This window comes from Sceloporus undulatus, chromosome 1, assembly GCF_019175285.1.
Source record: "Sceloporus undulatus isolate JIND9_A2432 ecotype Alabama chromosome 1, SceUnd_v1.1, whole genome shotgun sequence".
In the NCBI taxonomy this organism is placed as follows: domain Eukaryota; kingdom Metazoa; phylum Chordata; class Lepidosauria; order Squamata; family Phrynosomatidae; genus Sceloporus; species Sceloporus undulatus.
Window position 1 is genome coordinate 318901477 of NC_056522.1, and position 22012 is coordinate 318923488.

General features: G+C 40.0%; 1 protein-coding gene across 1 annotated transcript in view; it reads left to right on the plus strand.

Moving 5' to 3' along the window:
* Positions 1-22012, plus strand: part of EHD4 (EH domain containing 4) — a 34461-nt gene that overhangs the window by 7004 nt on the left and 5445 nt on the right. The window contains exons 2-5 of the mRNA XM_042445878.1: positions 8369-8545; positions 13432-13529; positions 15687-16099; positions 20797-20961. Coding sequence (XP_042301812.1) covers positions 8369-8545; positions 13432-13529; positions 15687-16099; positions 20797-20961 — 853 coding nt within the window. The remainder of the gene's footprint in view (positions 1-8368; positions 8546-13431; positions 13530-15686; positions 16100-20796; positions 20962-22012) is intronic.

The following is a 22012-nucleotide window of genomic DNA, read 5'->3' on the forward strand; positions in this document are numbered from 1 at the left end:
GGCTGTCTTTTTGTCTGATAAATGTTAATTGAACATGTTCACAATCCAGTGTCTCATAAATACCTCAAATCATTAAATGTACCTCTTATAGCATTTTACCACACTGACATTGCAACCCACTGTCCAGTTATCTTGAATTTAATATACTTGCCTTCCCAGGTCAATATACACCCTATAGATAAATATCCCAACAAATATATACACTTTCAAGATAACACTAGTACACCTATTGACAAAACAAATGAGGAAAGATTGAAGGAGCTAGGTGTATTCAGATTGTTGAAGAGGAGATTGAGAGGTGACATGATTGTATTCTTAAATACCTCAAGAGCTGTCATAGGGAAGAGGGGACAGGCCTGTTCTCTGCTGTTCCAAAGGGTAGAACTAGGTCTAATGGTTTGAATTGCAAGAGAGTAGATTTCATTTGAACATTAGAAGGAACTTCTTGACAGTAAGAGTGGTTCAGCAATGAGACCAATTGCCTAGAGAGGTGATCAAGTCTTTTTCTTGGATATCTTCAAAAAGAGCCTGGACCTGCCTGGGGATTCTTTAACTGGAGATCCTGTGTTCAGCAAGTAGTTGAACTCCATGGCCCATTAAGCCCCTTCCATCTCTATAACTCTATGAGAGATTGTTAGAGCTGTTACAACAGCAATAACAAAGGGTTTTGTGCCACTGTAAAGACAAAGAAAAATACGACTAAGAAATAAAATGAACATTAGTCATGCCTCAATAAATGCATTTATTTTTATGGTGTAAAAAGATTACCGGTATTTGTTTTTTGTTTGTAAACATTTCAGGACAGTTCTGTCTCCTAGGCAAAGAGTTGTTACCAGAAAGTGCAGGGATATGAGTAGTTACAGTGACCTTGAGACTGATGTTGACTGAGCCAGGCTTGTTTCTACTATGAAGGACACAGTGGGGAATGCCCTATGTAGCAGAGGAGTGTGTATGGGTAAAATTAAGTAATACAGAGCTTTTCACAAAATTGTATGCATATAAAAGCTGGCTAAACCAACATTTCTGAACATTTGAGCGGCATCACAGTTGTAGTAGCGTTGCATTTCAGACTTAAAAGTTGGTTCCTCAAGTATAATTGTGCTAAATTGCTATGCCATTATTTATCTAGATATTTGGATATCCAAATTTATTTAGATTCAAAGTTTCATAACTAATTATTTTATAATAAAGTTAGAAAGAATTTAAAACCCTACAGAATTTATAATTTTGTTTAAAGAAAGCAGGGAAAGCATGCAATAGTGCAGGGGTTGGCAACTTCAGGAGGGCAGGGGTCCATTTTTCCTCCCAGTGCCTATCCAGCAGACTTCACCAGTAAATTTCATTGCATCTGAAGGGATGTGATGTCACTTCTGGCCACCATTCTGCCTGATTTTCAGCCAATTTTCTCTCTCTTTCCTCTCTCTTTCTTTTTTTCTTTTTCCTGTGTGTGTGTGTGTGTGTGTGTGTGTGTGTGTGTGTGTTTTGAGGAGGTTTGTGGGCTTTGCGGGCTTAGGTAAGAAAAATGCTACATTTTAAGGCAGTTTTGGCCTGTTTGGTGGCAAAATGTTGCCCGAACATTGGTGAGGCTGGAGAGTCTTCTGGGAGGTCTCATCCTCGTCGCCTAGGAATTGCAAGTGCCACATGCATCCCACAGCCTACACTTTGCCCACTCCTGGTGTAGTAGCTAGAATGTTAAATTAGGATTCTGGGAGACAAGGGTTTGAATCTTGGCTATGGAATGTCCCAGGGAATCTTGGGCAACTCATACACTCGCAGTCTTAGGCTTTGGCACGGCTTCCGTTCTCTTCGGACACATGCATCATTTAAACAGCATACTGTATATACTCATGTATAAGTCTAGAAATTTAGGTCAAAAAATTGACCCCAAAAAACTGACTCGACTTATCCATGGGTCAATGTAAGAAATGTGTCTTAACTCTTATTTAAAAGAAGGAACCATCTCCTGATGAAAAGCAAGAGTATAATATGTGAAGTACTGACTCCCTCTACGCTCTCATCCACCCAGCCTTAAGAGTAAGTCTAAAGAGTTATGTCTACTGGAATTTTATAAGTTCTTTGACATTGTTTTGCTTTGCTTCATCCTTTAGATTGTTTGCTATATGCCCCTAAATTCTACCCTCATCTTATCCATGGGTCATAGCAAAATCCATAATTTTGCCCCCAAAACTTGTCCTTGACTTATACATGAGGTCGACTTATCGTTGAATATATACGGTACATCCAAAGTGACCTGAAGCAGCTTTATTTTGGCCTGTCTGTATGGGGCCATAGTCTGCTAGGCGTTACTGATTGGAGTTTTGGACCATCAATGATTTGGATTCTATCCAAGAATCTAGAAATCAGTGAAGTATCACAGGATAATATGACATGTTCCAAACAGTGTTGCTTCTTCAAATTTTGATCTATCTATGGCAATTTGATTCTGATGTTTTGTTCATTTGGAATTGCTCCCTCACCACCAGTCACAACAGAAACCACAGTTGTTTTCCCAGAAAAAGAAAGCTTGGCAATCTTGGGGGACAGTAGAACCAGAGATAAAGGAAACAAAAAAACTATGAATTATTGCTGTTGTTGTTATTATTATTATTATTATTATTATTTCATTTATAACCCTCCTTTACCCCAATATTGGGACTCAGTGGCTTACAAAAATTACAGTGTGCCCCTTTTTTTACATGGGGGATCCATTCCGCCTCCCCCCCCCCCTAAAAAAAACCCATGTATGCTCGAGCCCCATTGAAAATAATGGGGCTTGTGCATGGCATGGTGCGCGGCGGTGCACACGCACCACAGGCACGTGCCCCATAACTCTTAATAGGACCAGCTGCCCCTTGCACCCCATGGGCTCCCACGGGCTCCCTGGCGGCTTTCAGCGTATGCTGAAAGCTGCGTATGGTGTGTCCACGTATGACATGGGCACATGGTATATTACTTGGATTCACAAAATTTTGTTTTATAGGCTCGGTAGAGACAGGCCTCGACGCATGTCTTGATGACGTGCTAGAATTGCCTCAGGGCGTTGCTTACAGCCACCCCACAACCCTAGCACATATTCCATACGTCAAAATGGTGGCGCCCTGTACAGATCGGCGCTGCCATTTTGACATGACGGACACTTAGTATCCGCACATCACAACGCGATACTGATGTTGTGAGTGCGCCATTGGCGCACTGCAGCGTCAGTATCGAACCGCAAAAAGAACGCACTTTTTGCAGGTTCTTTCTCTGCCAGTGGGACACCGCACGGTTTGTCCTCTACGTTCCCCCCCCCCCGGTGGAAAACTAGGCGCCGGCAGACTGCCCTTTTTGGGCGGTCTGTACCAGACCATAGTTTCCTTATGCAGTAAAGCCCCATGAAGCTGGAGGTGGAAGAGCTTACCTTGGGTCCCATCCTGGGAGAAAGGTGGCATATAAATAAAGTAAAAAATAATACTATAATAATAATAATTCTTCCACTCAACTGCAAGAATCTGTCAGGCTGTGGAAATGGTAGAAGTTCCAATGATATACCTCTGCCCAATGGAGGCTTGGCAAAGTCAGGATTGCTGTCTAGTATCATGCTGGAATATATAATTACCAAAAAAATTAAATAGAATAGAAGTTATAGTTATTACTTCTTGACTCCCTTCTCCTTCAGAAATGCTGTTGTGGGAATTAAATTACTTGACTACTGTCCCTTTACAAGTCATTTTCTTTCAGATTTCAAATAATCATCAGTCAAAGGCAGAAGTTTGAGGATGGAGAAAGATGCATTCAGTGTATAGCTTCTGTTACTTTAAAAAAATGTCTTTGAAGATTGAGGGGTTAATGTGGTGTTCCACAACCTGTATCTCTTCAAAAGAAAACCAGCATTTTTTTCAGCAGTCACAAACTTCTTAGGAGCCAACCTGCCATGTTAGAATCATTATGTTTGGCACCTGGTAAACTGAAAAAGATAAAACATTCCTTAGCTGAGTGGTAACACTTAAACCCCTCATCCACCCCCAAAAAACACCACTATCTGGTTGCCACCCACCTCTCTTTATTGGGTCAGCCTCTAAAAATAGCTTAATAACTGGGCAGATTTACATGAGACTAGGCAACCCTTTAAATATCATAAATGAACTGCCATCCAGTGAAGCTGTACTGGTGAGATACATTTCCTTGTATCCAGAAAGCATCTATACAGCTCTGTTTTATACCAGTTCACATTTCAGAAAAATCTTTAGTTTCAGAACTGCATAAATTATAAAATTACTAAATCTAATTAATCTGGATATTATCTGCTCATCAATAGTTGTGATGAAGACATGCTGTTCCAGAAAGGGTCATAGCTGACAAACCAGCCAAAGCTGGTTTATGTTATGCATAACTATTTCATTCACATACTCCTACTCATAACCTGCAGATCTTAGCTGTGAGGAGAGGACTAGGCAACATATTGGCCATGAACTGTGTGCACCTCCCTCATGCTGTTTTTGTAGTTCTTCTATTTCACCCTGTCAGTGCTGCTGTGATACTGCCAAAATGGTGGTGGTCTGTCAACAGAATTTGCTCCCACTCCCTGCTCTGTAAAAGCACTGGAAAAACAACACAGCTACCAAAATCTCATTTCTCCTTCTTTCTCTTTTTGCTTCGTTTCTGTTTTCTTGTGATACATTTATATTGTGGAGACCTGCTGCAATTTATACTGAAATTTAATTATAACTATAGTGGTGAGAGCAAACTCAGTGGCAGGGCAGCTTCTGATGAGTTTCTAACTCTGGGCAATTGCTTGCTCCTCTTTTGAGGTAGAACACTACTGACAAGAAGTGTGGGAACCTTTACTTCCGGGTCTGTGCCATCATCAGCCTTTCAATCTGTTTTACCTGGATGAAGCTTTTGTTTATTACCCTCATTTAGCCAATTATCATTTATAGGTACCTGTTCAGAAATGTTGAGAGTCACCTGTGTTTGAGGAAGGAAGTTGAATCTTACTACCTTGCTAATGATATCTTGCTCCACATCCCAGACAATCTCTTCCAGATGCTTCATGTTAAATAGTATGGAACAGGACATGAATTCAGAACAATGGCGGGTAATCTGTGACCCTCCAGATGTTGCATAGCCTGTTGTGAGACCTGATGGGAGTTGCAGCTTCTGGAGAGCCACAGTCTCTTGCATTGTATTCACACAGCATCAATGTGATGGACCTAGTCTCTCTTGAATTATATGCATACAGTATTAATCTGATGGACCATCATCTTATGGAAGAGATCAGCTAGGTGGCAGGTGCCCCGATGTTGGGTGGCCTAAGTCACAGCCTGAACACATGTCTCAGAAGAATACAATGGGTATCAACAGGTGGTCAGAGACCCAGGATAGTTAAAAGGGTTGTATTCCATCTTTGTTTTAGTCTAGATTGTGCAACAGGGCAGTGAGGGCTGTTTTAGTTTTAAAACTGGGTCAGAACCCAGATAATATGTCTGGATAATTGGTTTCATCCTGAGTTGAAAAACAACCACCCATGCAACTATCTCATTCAGGAAAGACTTTTGGGCACTCAGTGGTTGCTTAGATCTTTTAGAACCCAGAATCTTTGCACACTTTGAATATAAATCCACAAAGCTGCTATAAAAACAGATCTGCAGAGAGAAACACAAACAGTTGGGGTTGGGGGGAGAAAGGGTGGCAGAGTGAGATGAATATAGAGGCACTTCCATAAGTCTTATGTAACATTGGGAGTTTTGAAGTTTGCCCAACCTGCTCATTTAAACAGAGGCTGGATGGCCATCTGTTGGGGATGCTTTGGTTGCGGGGTTCCTGCATGGCAGGGGGTTGGACTGGATGGCCCTTGTGGTCTCTTCCAACTCTATGATTCTATGAAACAGTAGATTTTTCCCCATTGTGGCAACTACCATCTCTTTGCAAATGTCCACTGTGACTACTGGATGTAGCACCATCTGTTAATAGGTAGAAAACCCATCCCATCCTTTCCCAAATTAAGAAAATATGTGAAGGTAACACGATGATGTGTACTAGTCTCTGGGCAGATTTGAACATGTACACTTGACAGGCACATGATTGGGAGGAGAAATGTTACTGTGTGAACCAGACAATGCATTGAGTGAGCCAGTAGCCTTATTTTGATGCTTGAATGTAATTTTGACAGTAGCCATAGTTATGTAAGTGCTTGTCAGATTCTTGCACATACTGTCCAGTGCAGCTGTTTACTTGTGATATGGAGAAATTTGTTATTATGAACCAATCTTCTTAATTTTGAGGCAGCATAGTGGGTGTCAAATGCATGCACCACAACTGTCCACATTTGCAATGTTCTGCTGAGATTGCTTATCATTTTTAACCTCCTGGCTTTATAAGGATGGGGTTTCCTTCTTAGCAGTTCCAGATGTCATGAGTTTTGTTTCAGAGAGGATTCCCACTCCTCAGCAGACATCCTCTGTCCTGTTATGATTGTACAGAAAAATAGTTTTCATCCTGGTAATTGGGTGGAGTGCTCATGAAAGAGGAAAGACATCTTCCCTGTTTGTTCTCTATCAGATGAACAGAACAATTGCTTGGAGTAGTCTTACTTCATCTTCAAAGCCCCTTAGTTCAAGCCAGGAAAGTTTTTCCATGTTAAGGAAAATATATTTCAGATTGGTGATTTTTATGAATTGTATCTTAGTATGTCTGCCACTTAACCTCTGTGCATTAAATGTAATTGTTTATTTAGAGTCTAAAGTTTTTATTATTTACACATCCCACAAATATAGTACATTATAAGGCAATTAAGTTAAAAGTATAGTAATGCAACTTTGGACAGAGAATATCTAGGAAATGTTAAAGTAAAAAATATAAATTGTATGTTATGGACTGTAATTGTTTGGGTATATCTGTAGAGAGGAAATTGTAGTCTTATGGTCTGTACAGGTTGATTTGAGAGATGACCTGAAATGATGTTTGGCATGGCAACTAGTTAGGAATTACTCCAGTTTTTTTTTATTGCAGGTGTCAGACAGTGGAAATTTTGTTGGTGGCACTAAAATAAGTAGATAATTCAGTTGAAGACAAGATTAGCAAGCTAAGTTTGGGCAAAATAGACGCTTTAAGCTGCCCCTGAGAGAGCCAGATTGGGCCCACGGCAACTGCACATTGCAGCCCCAATCCAGCTTTTTGCCTGCCCCAAAAGAAGTGGCAAAATGTTGCTCCTTTTTGAGCTGGCAAAAAGCTGGCTTTCCCCTCCTTGCCACAGCTTTACGGCACTGCTATGGCATGCAGCGTGTAAACGCCGTGCCACCAGAGTGCCATGAAACCGGCCCGGGTGTTGTGCCACACCCTCAAGCCACCAGGAACCTGGTATTTCAAGCCACTTTTTTTCAGATCTTCCTTTAATAATATTCTTTAGGATTGTCATTCTGGCAACTAACTGGTCAAGCATCCTCAACTGGACCACCTGTTATTCCTCGATTCCAAGAATGCCAATGTGCAAGTAGTAACTTGCCTTTCAAAAATTTCATTATGGTGTCCTTTGTTTAGAAGGGAAGGGTAAGTGTTGCTTGTCCACTAGTTCTGCAGTCCTTGGAAGCAAAAGCTAGTAGCCTAGCAAAAACATTTGCTTCTGAAAAGCTTTTCATTCTGTTTCCCAATTTAAGACTGGAAAACAACAACATGTGGTTCAGCATTGAGATGAACAAGGGGAATAAGATGTTGGTGATTAATTTGATGACGCAGGTGAAGGTGACAAGTTTGTTCAAGCTGAGGAGGGAGAGGGACTGACCTGTATCCTGTTTGGCTCAACTGCTTTTAAAAAATGCTTTCCTAAGTTATATACATTTTTTATTTTTAAAACTTGGAATTCTTAGCTGACCCTGATGCTCCAGGATAAAAGCCAGAGAAGTGTGCAATGAATAGTACATGTTTATTTACACACATGGCATTTTTGAATAAAGCATTTGTAGTTAAAATAGTTTTTAAATTGTTTAACATTAGCTTATGTTTTTTAATAATTAGCATGAGTATTGAATTGGTTAATGATAGGACTTCATTTTGGTTCTAATAAAGTCAGTGTTTTTGGTAATTATTGCGCTTATATTTTCTTAGCCACTTGTCCAAATGTCTCTTGACTTTGCAGATCAATTGCAGAGTTTATCACTTCTGTGTACCTCCAAATATTAAAAATTGTTTTTATAACATGGTTATTGCAGTTCCTGCTAAACAAACAGAAGCAGGTGCACAGTAGGTGACTTTGTGATGGAGCTGCAGTTATGGATCCATAGTCAGAGGGTATGGCTAGCTGTCCCTCAGCTTCTCTTAAGAAAAGTTGCCTGTAACTGTTTTGCTTCTCCATTTGGTTTGTTTCAACTTTGTATTCTTATTTCATAATTAGGTATCTATTGGAACAGGACTTTCCAGGAATGAGGATTGGTCCAGAACCAACAACAGATTCTTTCATTGCTGTCATGTATGGAGACACTGAAGGGAGTACTCCAGGGAACGCTCTTGTCGTGGATCCCAAGAAGCCATTTCGTAAACTTGGCCGTTTTGGAAATGCATTCTTGAACAGGTAAATAAAGGCTACATACTATCTTTTTTAAGTGTGTAGAGTGAGGAGAAGTTGTCAGGCTGAAGTATTAAGGAAGGTGGGCATTCAGATTCCTTCTTAGCTATCAACACCGAACTGAGTTCCCTGTTTCTTGAGTGTACTATTTGCAGGGATATTGCCTGAAGGGTAGCACTAAAATTGTCCTCGGACTTTTTTTTTTAAAAGTTGTACTCATGATTTTGATGTTGTTGTCTCAGTTTATCTCTCTGGTTTATGTCTTTATGTGTAAACTCAATAAAAGTATTGGCAAAAAATAATAAAAAAAATAAAGACATTGTACTAATTGATAAATATAAAGCTTGGTTGATAAATACAAAATTGAACTTTGGTTTTTAATGTTCAGTTTGATATTGTTTATTCTCAGTCAGGAAAGGGCATTGTCCAATATATGGGCCATAATAAGGGCCACAGGAAACCTCTTTTGTAGCCCTTTATTTTTTTTATGGTTTCTTAGTTGAATTTACTGGAACAAGAATGGCTCCAGTTTAAATGGACACCCTATTACTTGTATAAGTTATGGTGATGTGGTTGTTTTGTTGCTTTTGTCAGGCCTATTTAAGTATCAAATTAGCCGTTATACACAACCTTCCAAGTAGTGATTTCTGTAAAAGATTGCAAGGTTCTTAAGGAGGATGACTCATTTTTTTCCATTTGCAGTTGAAAATTTCTGAACAATGAAATAACAAACTGCTTTTTAAGCAGGGAGGTATACCTGCTTATCTCCTGATTGCAGATGAGCTTTGCACTATACACTATGGAATGGAATGAGAAAATGTTAGACCATCTTCCATAGCAATGTCCTAGGTTTTGGTGGTATGTAGTTACAGGTGCTTAAAATGTCTTTTCCCCTTTTCTTTTCTTTTTCATTGTTCTTGTTCCTTACCTATGGATGGCCTGAGTGTATTACACAGTCTTACCTCCATGTATAACTCCAGTTCTTGTTTTTCCTCCATGTATAACTCCAGTTCTTGTTTTTCTGGAAAAACTTGCCAGTGCTTCTACGTCATTTGCAATCCGGAAAATTTATAACATTGTGCCATTGTTCAGCTGGAATAAAGGTCCCAGTCTTTTCCTTCAGTTCTTTAGTTGACACTTCTAAGCCAGAGGCATATATTTTACAAAAAACCCTGAAATGTATAAAATGTGAGTCTAAAGAGAATGTTTAAAAATATTTTTCAACTTAATAATTACCTGCCATTTTTATTTTTTTAAAATGATGTTTAAAACCCTCCAGTTTAAATCATACAAGACAGTAAAAATATTTTAAATGAAGATAGGGTGGATAATGTTAATGATGTATTGAAAGAAACAGAATAAACACATATGTGCATTGTAATTTTTTTTTGTTATGCTTTCTTAACCCTTTCATCAGATGGCAGACATGTTTACTTAATATTTGGCATAGAACCTTGCCAGTTCCCATGTATATCTTCAAACTATCTATCCACACATTTTTCTTTCAAAAATGGGCCAACTCCTTGACTGTTAATCTCTCTCACTATTTTCTGTAATACAGTGTTCCCCAACCTGGTGCCCTCCAGATGTAATGGGCTACAACTCTCTTCATCCCCAGCCAGCATGGTGAATAGTTGTGCAATCTAAATAAATAATAATAATAAATAAATAAAATTTTTATTTGTATCCCGCCCTTCCAAGCGATCAGGGCGGCTTACAGGGTGCACCAGTGTGCAAATAACATACAAGGTTAAAAACAGACACATACAACAAATCTTAAAAACAATAAAAAGCCCCTTAGCCCAACCTCACGGCCACGAGAGAGGAGGGAGGCCCACAGGATATTTAATCGGGGAATGCCTGATTGAATAGGAAGGTTTTGAGACCCTTCCTAAATTGGGCCAGGGTGGTAGATGAGCGGAGTTCCATGGGCAGCGTATTCCAAAGGGCTGGGGCAGCCGTGGAAAAGGTCCTTCTTGCAGTAGAAGCTAACCTGGCCCCAGGTACCTTCAGGAGTTGCTGCCCAGATGTTCTGAGGGTGCGAGGCGGAATGTACGGAGAGAGGCGGTCCTTCAGAAATCCTGGGCCCAAGCCATTTAGGGCTTTATAGGTAATAACCAACGCCTTATATTGAGCTCGGAAGCGGATGGGCAGCCAATGGAGATCTTTAAGCACAGGTGTTATGTGGCTGGCCCTGGGAGCGCCAGTGACCAGCCGAGCTGCCATGTTCTGCACCATTTGTAGCTTCCGAGTTTGGTATAAGGGTTGCCCCATGTAGAGTACATTGCAGAAATCCAGTCTCGAAGTTACCAGAGCATGTACAACAGTTTCTAGGTCCCTCTGGGCCAGGTATGGGCGCAGCTGGCGAATCAGCCGAAGCTGATAACAGGTACTCTTGACCGTCGCATTCACCTGAGCAGTCAGGTGAAGGGACGAGTCAAGAAGCACCCCCAGACTGCGCACGGAGTCCTTCACGGGGAGCGTGACCCCATTCAGAACAGGTGGAACCACCACCATTCCTGGACCAGGGGAACCTATCACTAGTACCTCCGTTTTCTCTGGATTTAGCTTGAGTCGGTTTTCCCTCATCCAGTCCATTACTGACTCTAGACAGGCCACGAGAGAAGAGACGCCATCCCCAGTCACTGCATCAGTCGGAGACATAGAGAAAATGATTTGGGTGTCATCAGCGTACTGATAACCCCGCGCCCCATGTCTCCGGATGATCTCTCCCAGCGGTTTCATGTAGATGTTAAATAGCATGGGAGATAGAATGGCTCCTTGAGGGACCCCGGTTTTAAGGGCCCGCTCACTGGAGCACACGTCTCCCAGCTGCACCATCTGGGACCTCCCAGAGAGGTAGGACCGGAACCACTGGAGCGCAGTGCCCCCGATTCCCACCTCTGCCAGGCGCCCCAGAAGGATACCATGGTCTATGGTATCGAAAGCCGCTGAGATGTCCAAGAGCACCAACAGGGACACGCTTTCCCTATCAATGCCCAGACGGAGATCATCGACCAGGGCGACCATGGCCGTCTCAACCCCGTAACCCGCCCGGAAGCCAGTTTGAAATGGGTCTAGATAATCCGTTTCATCCAAGACCGCCTGAAGCTGGATCGCAACCGCCCTCTCGATCACCTTTCCCAGAAATGGTAGCAGCGAAACAGGCCGATAATTATTATGAACCAGGGGGTCAAGGGAGGGCTTTTTTAGGATCGGTTTTACTATGGCTAATTTGAGATCCGAAGGAAATTGCCCATCCCTGAAAGATGTATTAATTATCCGGCGCAACAAAAGTGTTACCGCCGGTCCCCCCTGGGCTGCTAACCCCGAGGGACAGGGATCAAGAGAGCAGGTTGTTTTCCGAACACTTCCGAGGATCTTGTCCACATCCTCGGTACTAACCAACTCAAACTGATCCAGTGTAACATAGTCCACGGAGGCTCTGGACACTTCTACCCTAGGTTCTGCGATAATGTCGGCATTCAGACCTTCGCTTATACGAGAAGTTTTATCCACGAAAAAGTCGTTAAACAAGTCACATCTAGAAGCGTTTGGAGTTGTAGTTCAACACATCTTGATGGATCCAAGTTGAGAAATATATTTTTATATATGAAATAAAGTTTCAAAGCCAATTCAGCCATGAACAGGTCTGAATAATATTTTTGTTTTCAGCTGTAATCATACTCAATTTTATCGTGACATTAAACTGTCTTACCCAACCTAATGCTCTCAGTAGTGGGAATGATGAAAATGTACTTGTATTACATCAGGCTGAGGGGTCCTCAAAGTAGTCCAACATAGTTGGAAGGCACTAGAGTGAAGAAGGCTACATTAAATCATGACTCTGTGTTGGGGAAAATAAAGATACAGATGTTACAGATAGTGTCTTTACAGCATGGCCCTTGATACATCTATATAAATTACAGTATCTGTATTCTTGCTACCTAGCAGGGATGAGGAAAGTGTAGATGGAAGGTTTTCCGGAAGGGGACCAACCAATGCCACTCTTGTTCTTTCTGTTAGATTATATGACAGGAATGGTTTTCATCCAGCTGTACGTCTTAACTTGGGTGCAGAAGCAAGATTATACATGGTGGCCCTAGATATCATTGTATTATGAGCATGAGAAAGCAGCCAGCACAATCCTAATGCATGCACATTGAGCTTTTCCAAATGTCTGCCTTCATGTTGAGTGTGATGGAACTCCAAGCTGGCCCTGCAGTTCCAGTTCCTTTGGACTCCTGTCACTCACCTTGCTCTTTACCCTGGATCTGGTACTCAGGCCAGAAAGTGTCCACTATACTGGTCAAGCAGCTGTGTTGATTAGTACATCCCCTTTCAGTTCTTAAATGTAAAGTCAGGAACAGTTGTAGATAGGAAAAACCATAAATATATATTATATAACAAATAGGTTGCATGTGAAATCCCTGAATTCTTTTGACATTCCCAGCTCTCAGAGCCATATTCAGATCTTCACCCTGTCTCTGACTGCCCTAGCTAACTCTTTTACAGGCAAGCCTTAGGTTATATCCCCCAAAGCTCTCCCCGCCTTTCGCAGCATTGTGAAGGCTGTGATTAGCTGTCTCTAAGCAGGCTTGTCTGGCTTCTCTCTTCACATTGAAAGCCTTTTCTTTTCTTATATTCTTACCATACTGGTGGTTGTGGAAGTTCACAGGGTACACCGCAAACCCCTGCTATCTAACTCTAAAAGCTTGAATCCTTTTTCACAATTAGAAATTGCTCTAATGATATTATCATTTTCTATATGCTGGGAGAAAGGGCAAACAGTACTCTATTATTTGCTGTTAAGAAATAGCGTAGAGGTTTTCTCATTTGCACTGAAAAGAAGTTTGTTATAATAATGGAATATTTTTTCTTTTTCTTTGTAGGTTCATGTGTGCTCAGTTACCTAATCAGGTTCTGAAGAGTATTAGCATCATAGATAGCCCTGGTATTCTTTCAGGGGAAAAACAGAGACTCAGTAGAGGTGAGTTTGCTTTGTGATAAGATAATGTACTGTATTTTCCGGCGTATAAGATGACTGGCTGTATAAGACAACCCCCAACTTTTCCAGCTAAAATATAGAGTTTGGGATATACTCACCGTATAAGACTAACCCTCTTCCAACGCACACCAAATAAAATTTTAAAAAAATATCGGATTTGATTTCAATATGGTAATTTTAATTCAAATGACATGCAGGTACTTAGCAGGAAACCTTGTTGTATACAAAGCCTTCTTGGATTGGTCAGCTCTCCCTGCCTTCCCAGCCCTCCCTGTCTCCAGGACTATCAAAGCGGTAGCTACTTTCATACGATCGTTGCATATGGTGGGGATGCGGCCACGGCCGTTTTTGAGCTCCCCCCACCATATGCAGCGACGCAGATTCTCCATTCTGGCTCAGAAGTTTCAGCACCTGCCCTATAAGACAACATCCGGCGTATAAGATGACCCCCAACTTTTGAGAAGATTTTCCTGGGTTAAAAATTAGTCTTATACACCAGAAAATACAGTATATCCTCCTTTTTCCCCACTTCACACTTAACACCAAACAAACTAAGTGAAAGGATAAACAAAGGTTACAAAGAAGTAAAGTATTATAATTAAAACAATAGAGCAGACAGACACCATATCACAAAAGTATTTTTCTAAAATGTTTTTGATTCAAAGAATAAAATAAAATGCAGGTTGTAATGACCTGCTCTGATTGGGGAGGGGGGGGGACTAACAATTTAATCCTCTGTGTAGCTACTTGGATGTAAGCAATAATCCTTATTGCATTCAGAAGGACTTATTCCCAACTTAATCCTCATGAAAGTCTATTCCCCTTGCATGGTGACAACTTTCCGTGATGTCTCTGTCTGTTATTGTTTGGTTTAAAAAATTGATGTTTCATGCTCTCCTGTCTCTATGAGATGACATTTGTTTTGTAAACAAAAAAAAATCAACAACCCTCACTTATAGCTAGAGCACATTATTTGAAAGATATACCATAAGAGAAGCTGGAGGTAGAAAAATCAAAACAAATCCTGAGGAATTTTGCTTCTGTTAGGTGGCTGTCCAGATGTGGCAGTTTTCATCTTTCAGCTGAGGAAAAAAAATACGATAGAAAGATCTGGGATGTGAGGGAGTAGTTAGAAGTGGCCAGAATTCTGTATGATTTCCACCCTTGTTTTTAAAAGGATTATATATATTGTATTAATTATCATTTCTATTAATTGGGACCTTTAAACATAGGCTTATTCCTTTAATGGAAATATAATCCTCTGTCCATTACAGCTGTTTTGTTAATAGGGTGTTGAAGAGACTGGAGTCAAAGGAAGGGGCATGTTTGGTAATGTCCTCTAAATTTGGGGGTGAGCTCTTTGACAGAGCTTCATAGTATTCACTTACTTGTGAAATGTTGCCCCCCATTCTGAATTAACACTGTTTGCCCTTGTTGATGTCAATACTCGTTGCATATTGTAAGCCGCCCTGATCTTTTTGGAAGGGCGGGATATAAATAAAGATTTTATTATTATTATTAATACACAAATCTGATTGGTAGCCTGTGACCATGGAGGTATGTATGGTAGTCAGGATAGACAGTACTAGGCTAGATGGGTCAGTGGTTTGATTTAGTATAAGATACATTTATGTGACACTATGGCAAAAATATAATTGTTAGTGGTGGTTACATTAAACACATCGAATCAATGGGAATTTGATAAATGTTGACTTTGTTAAGTCAACACTTAATATAAGATCAATTAATTCATTGACCCTACTTTATTTGGGGCTGAGCATTGGATTTATGCATATATGTTTAGAGCATTGTGTTATTGTCAGTCTGTATTGTTCTACCCCTTGTGATTAAAAACAACCCTCTTTCTTTTCTTTAAAGCCAGTTTGAAATTACAGAAAGTTTCTCTGAGTGATACTCCATGCAAGTTTTTTGCACTGTTCACCCAGGGCATTTCTGTATGTCCAACTGCAGAATCTGAGCATGTTACTCTCCAAAGCATTGTTTGCATTATAAAATTATGTCCAAGCCTAAAAGACTGATGTTAGAGAATTACAGTGGCTTCTATATAATTCTGAAATTAGATAGAGTTCTAAGCATGGTCATATTTGATAATCTTTCATTATTTGCTGGCTTTTTCAGGGTATGATTTCTGTGAGGTCCTACGGTGGTTTGGTGAGCGAGTTGATCGCATTATCCTTTTATTTGATGCCCATAAACTTGATATTTCTGATGAGTTTTCAGAAGCAATCAAAGCATTCCGGGGTCAGGATGACAAAATCCGAGTGGTGTTGAATAAGGCTGACCAAGTAGACACCCAGCAATTAATGAGAGTCTACGGTGCGCTCATGTGGTCTTTGGGAAAAGTGATTAACACTCCAGAAGTATTACGTGTCTACATTGGTTCTTTTTGGGCCATGCCCCTGCAAAACACAGAGAACCGAAAGCTGTTTGAGGTGGAGGCACAGGATCTGTTCCGGGATATCCAGAACCTTCCCCAGAAGGCAACTGTGAGGAAACTGAATGACCTTATCAAGAGATCACGGCTTGCAAAGGTAAAATGTGTTCCCTTCTTCATATGCTATGTAGCAATGGATTATCTGCATAAATTTTGTTGACAATATAAAGGAATGTGATTATTGTTTAACAGATTAGCATACTGAACAATCAGGAGAATGAGAACACAGTAACATTCCTGTGAAAACGATCAAGTTCCTCCTAGAGTTTATTTTTAAAAATAATGTTCAATACTCATACCCCCGCCAGTTCTTTTTAAATATGATTGCACCTCCCAGTTACTTTAGGTGACATAGGAATGGAGACATCCTCTTTTGTTTGTTTGCACTGATGTAAAATTAAGAGGTTTAATTTAATCTTCCAGTGACAGAAGAGCCTGTTTATAGAAATGCTATCACCTGATTAGTTTAGTTTGCATCCCTACCAGCCACTGCCATATATATTGACCCAACTAGGCAACCCACTGCTGATTTCTTGCCAGCTTCAGCACTTGAGAAAGCAGGTGGTCGTGAAATGCTCTGCAGTGCATGCATGCCTTGTTGCTCATTTTGAGGAAGGGGTTCTCAATAGAGGGAAGCCTGATGGGTGAGGAAGCTCCAGAGAGCACTTATTTTGTCACTAGTTGATGGTGAATACTTTAAATTATAAAGATTACTATAAACAATATTTGCCATCCCTGTGAGTGGCAACACAGGAGCCCTTCAGCGCCACCTCAACTACAAGGCCTCACTAAAGAAGAACTCCTTCCTCACATTTCAAAACTGAGGGGTTTGACAGTCCCCAAAAGCCTGGAGTTAACCACACTGCTCTGATAGAACAGTAGCAAATAATTCTTTTTTAAAGAGGCAAACTGTGGGAATGCTGTTATTGTACACAGTTGAAAAGGTGCCACGTTTTGTACAAAGTACCCTGCCCACAAAGTAAATTTAGGTGGGTGGGGTGGGAGTGTGCTGCAGGTTAGTGAGAACAGGAGACTTTCTTTCCTGAAATTTTCTTAAATTGGCTTAGAATCCAAACCAAAAGTATTGGGAGTCAGCCAAAGAAGGAAGGAAGACCAACTTATTCCTAGGGAAAAAAAAAAGCAGGTACGTGGGTACTTAATTGGGCAAACCATAGGTTTAGTCCAAATTGAATTTAAACTTTGAAATAAGTTCATGGAGCTGATAATAAGTAAAATAATGCTTACATAATATTGTGTTTAAAAAGAAAGAAGATGACCTCATGATGTAGTTTCTTATTTTGCCCTTGCCTTCCCTTCCTAAGATGTTCTTGGAATTCCTCTCATGTCAAAATAATAAAGCAAGTTAATTGTCAGCTCCTTAGCAACCCCAGGGTCTTATCAGACCTTCTAACATTGCTCAGCTCCATGTAATCGGTTGAATGTTTTGAAGACTGGAAACAGTCCTATCTGTGAAAAGCATGTGAGGCATCCGAAGCAGCGTAATCAGCTGAGTGATGGAGAGGGGTGGGAGCACTAAGGAAGGCATTCCAACAATTGATGCATGCATTTTTAAACATCCTATCTTTGGTTGGTATTCATTATCCACTAAATTTTAATGTAAAAGATATGTGTTGAGCAGCAGAATGACTGCAAATTTTCTTCTGCCAAGGAAGTCTTTGATTTCGATATGTGAGTGATTTGTAGAAAGCATGTTTTCTTGATATGCACATGGAACAAAAAGCCATTTTTGTGGGGAATTTTCAACTTAGTGATAATTAGTCTAACAAAACAAGCACATCTTAAAGGATTAGTCATTAACCGGAGGCCTTTCACAAAGGCATGTTTACTTAATATTTGGCATAGAACTTTGCTAGCCCCCGTATATATTTTCAAACTATCCACATTTTATCCTTTCACAAATGGGCCAAGTCTTTTACTGTTAACCTGGTGCCCTCCAGATGTAATGGGCTACAACTCTCTTCATCCCCAGCCAGCATGGTGAATAGTTGTGCAATCTAGAGGCATTTGGAGTTGTAGTTCAACACATCTTGATAACACTATCTACATTAACTGCCATGGTTGCATCTTACATGATTTGGAGAGTTTTGCTCTCTGGCTGAGTACGCCTCTCTAAACTGCAAATTCCAGAATTGTTTAGGATTTGTCCATGACAGTTCAAAGTAGGAGCATACTGCTACAATTATGTAGTGTGAAAAATCTTTCACATTAGTAGGCTTAAGAATTGTGCTTAATCTCCTTAATGATTTACGTCCAAACATTTGGGTAGATGTGCGTGCATGTATGCATGGATAGTGTTTGTGTCATGCAAATCAAAGCTTTTGTATCATTAATTCTTGGTGGATAATTGTTTTCTGTAAACATACTAAATGTAATGATCCCATATTATCTTGAGAGGAAGACTTTTTGTTGATGAATTCTGGGATGGAGAGAGGCCACATGACGTGTTGCAAAGGCAAATGGAAACAACAGTTCCAACCTGATACCCTCTAGATGTGTATGGACAACATTTCCTATCATCCTCCAGCCAATATGGCTAGTGGGTTAGGAGAGTCATAGTCCAACACATCTTGTAAGTGTCAAGTTAATGAAAGTCTGGGATATGTTCCAAAGGGAGCAAAATAACATTTAGTGTTCTTAAATAATGTTACAGATTTGTACTGTACTACTATTTTGAAAAAAAAATAATTTAACTACGTGGCATGTATGTAGGATTCCCAGAATTCCTCATTTTTACCTTTACCAGTGATGACAATGTTGGGTTTTGGCAACAATCTATATCTTTTAACATCCACGCCAGATCCACCAGCCAGGCTTGATCCCAGGTCTCTCCCAGAATCAGTCTCAGTTCAACAAAACTGTTAGTGGAGAAGGCTGGAGACTTTATTATTGTGGCAATTCAGAGTATTAACTGCTAGAGGATTCAAAGGGGAGGGTCTTGGCAATAATCTGATATAGGATGCTTTCCGAATGTGGTGGGGCAGCATTTATGAGCACACACTTTTACTGCTTTAGTCAGAGAAGAATGCTTCTCATCTGGTATGAAAATTTTAAACTTCTAAACTTCTCTTACCTAAAGTTTTTCACAAACGGTGTATGTTCTTTAGTTTTATTTGACATAAAATAATTATTAAGGGGATGTTTTAAGTAAAAAAAAAAAATTCAGTGGGCCAAACTGATGTCCTTGATGAAGAAGCTGTTCAAAATACTGTACAGAACTAAAACGTTTCTCCCCTCTTCACTCCTATGCCTATGTCATTGGGATTGAATCTGAATCATTTTGCCACAGACAGACATAGTGTATTTTGTTGCTCATATTTCTTAATATTCAACTAATCAGACTGCCAGTATGCAGGTAATAACTTCTAACCAACATGTATGTCCATTACAAATGTGTTCAAATGGACTTTATCTATATAAGCCATGTAACGAGAATGGGATAAAATTTACATCTTTCCTTCCTTCCATTGAAATTTTCTGGTTTCATGTTACAGTACCCCATTTATGTTGATTTTTTTATTCCCTCAGTTTCCTCTCCTGCTGTCGTTGTCTCCCCCTCTCACTTACCTCCTATTTTTCCTCTTAGGATTTTTCCTCTAACACCTTTATCTATTTGTTTTTGTATAACATTGTCCAGTGTGCACAGACCACATCCAGCACTCATTTGCACACATGGATTCTGCATGCATGGCTCAGTTTAAATGGATCACCTGCAGAAAGTCTTGCCAAGAATCATTTCTTGAGCTACTTGAACTATAATGGCAATCTTTCTTTCTATTTTTGATCAGGGATCTTCATTAGCATCTGTTTGGGTCCTTACCTCCCTTACTCTGTGTGATTTTTTTCCTGGGTTCCCCCCCCCCCCCACTTACCTTTGTTCTATTACATGTATATTTATATCAGTATTTGGGGAGGTATGGTTAAGTGCTTGATATCATTGGTGTACTGAGTGATTGCTGAGAGGGAGCAGGCCTGGGATTTGTTCTTGTGATGGCAAAATTGAAAATTCAGTCAGTATAAAACGTATAAGTCAATAAGTCAGTTTCAGTAATTTTACACTATCTGCTAAATATAATACACAATTAATATTTTAATTTCTTCTGGACAGGAATTGCTTGACTTTTCTTCTTGAACTTCATAATGGCACTCACAGGTTCCTGTAATTACAGTGCACTGCTTACCCTGAAATCTCTTTATGGTTGTCTGTAGATGCAGAAGTTGTGGATCTTTTGCTACATAAATGCACACGCACACACTTATATAACATATTTGTTACAGTCCATCCAAATCATTGTCTCATCCCATCCCTCTTTTAACTAAGAGATTCTCTTATTTTTATGTCCAAAGAAAAAATGCATACCCTTTGTTGGGATTTTTAAAGGAAATAACATTATTTCCTCCAAGAAAGCCACAACTTTTGTGAGAAGAACCATTTGTTGTCAGCTAAACCCCCTTTGTCTTGCAAAGGCATGTTCTTGTGGTTTTCATGAATAGGAAGCAGCACTTCTGCCTAACTTGTTGCAAAATTCAGCCCTTATTGCTTTCACTTTGAGTAAGTGAATTTCATTTTTCTTGGGCAGATTAGCCCTCACAAAGCCAAAAGAAATGTATGAAGAGCATCTCAAACTTAATCTTAATATTCTTTTTCTCATTTTTATGCAATCTACCAAATATTTTTAAAATAAGTATATCTTGAGATGTTGTTATTGTTTACATTTAATAGGGCCTAGGAAAGACACAGATGACTCTAAACCCACACTGCTGTTCTGTTTTTAGGTGCATGCTTATATCATTAGCCAGCTGAAGAAGGAAATGCCTGCTGTATTTGGAAAAGAAAATAAGAAGAGGGAACTGATCAACAAACTACCTGAAATTTATCGTCAGTTACAACTAGAGCACCATATCTCACCAGGAGATTTCCCAGAAGTCAAGAAAATGCAGGTACAATGCATTTGTATATTTATCACTTTTCCAAGGTGGAATATATGGTTAACCACACATACTACGCACACAGAGAGAACAGTCTTAAGAAGTTCATAGTAGGAAATGCAGCTATTTCAGAGTGTGGCATCCCTCTGCTTGAAACACATGTCTCACCTGTCTAAGAGGTACAATGGCCTGAGAAGCAATAACCAGATTTACCCAGTGGACTTCATGGCTCAGTGGTGATTTGAACCTAGGTCTCCCCAGCCCTAAATCACTCTAATTGCTACATCTCAGATACTATAACCACTACATAATGCTACAAAAGAGGAAAAAGCAGCCTTATAAAACTGGCTTCCAAACGGATTGAACCATTTTTTAAATCTCTTAGAATGCGCTGAATTCCCACAGAATTAGACCCTAGCACTGCAAAAATCTCCAGAATTTCTTATCCAGTTAGACTGGATTCTGGTAGTGATGTGCATATGCTAAAACACTTCCAGGTCAGCATTCTCTGCAGATGTAAGGCACAGATATTAGTGAAATGTCAGGAATAAACTCTTCTAGAACATGGCCACACAGCCCGAAAACCCACAAAAAACCACTGTAAGATTACTTTTTAGATTCCAGTATCAGTCTTTATGTGCAAATTTTGTAGCAGTTCATTGTTTCTACTATCATCACTACTGGAAGTCCTTTCACAGAACAGAATTGATATACAGTCAGCCCTTCTTTTACACAGATTTTTTATACACTGATTCAAGTATCCACAGTTTGAAAATGTTCAAAAAAAGTATACATTTCAAATATCAAACCTTGATTTTCCATTTTTTATAAGGGACACCATTTTGCTATGTCATTATATTGAATGGGATTTGAGCATCCACTGATTTTGTTATCCACTGGGGATCTTGGAACCAAACCCCAACATATAATGAGGGTCCACTGTATTGTTCTGCAAAAGGGAGTAGAGGCAGAGGTGGATATTTACAGGACAGATGTGGGGGACACATTTAAATAGCATAGCAAAGTATGCTGTGTGTGTGTGTGTGTGTGTGTGTGTGTGTTT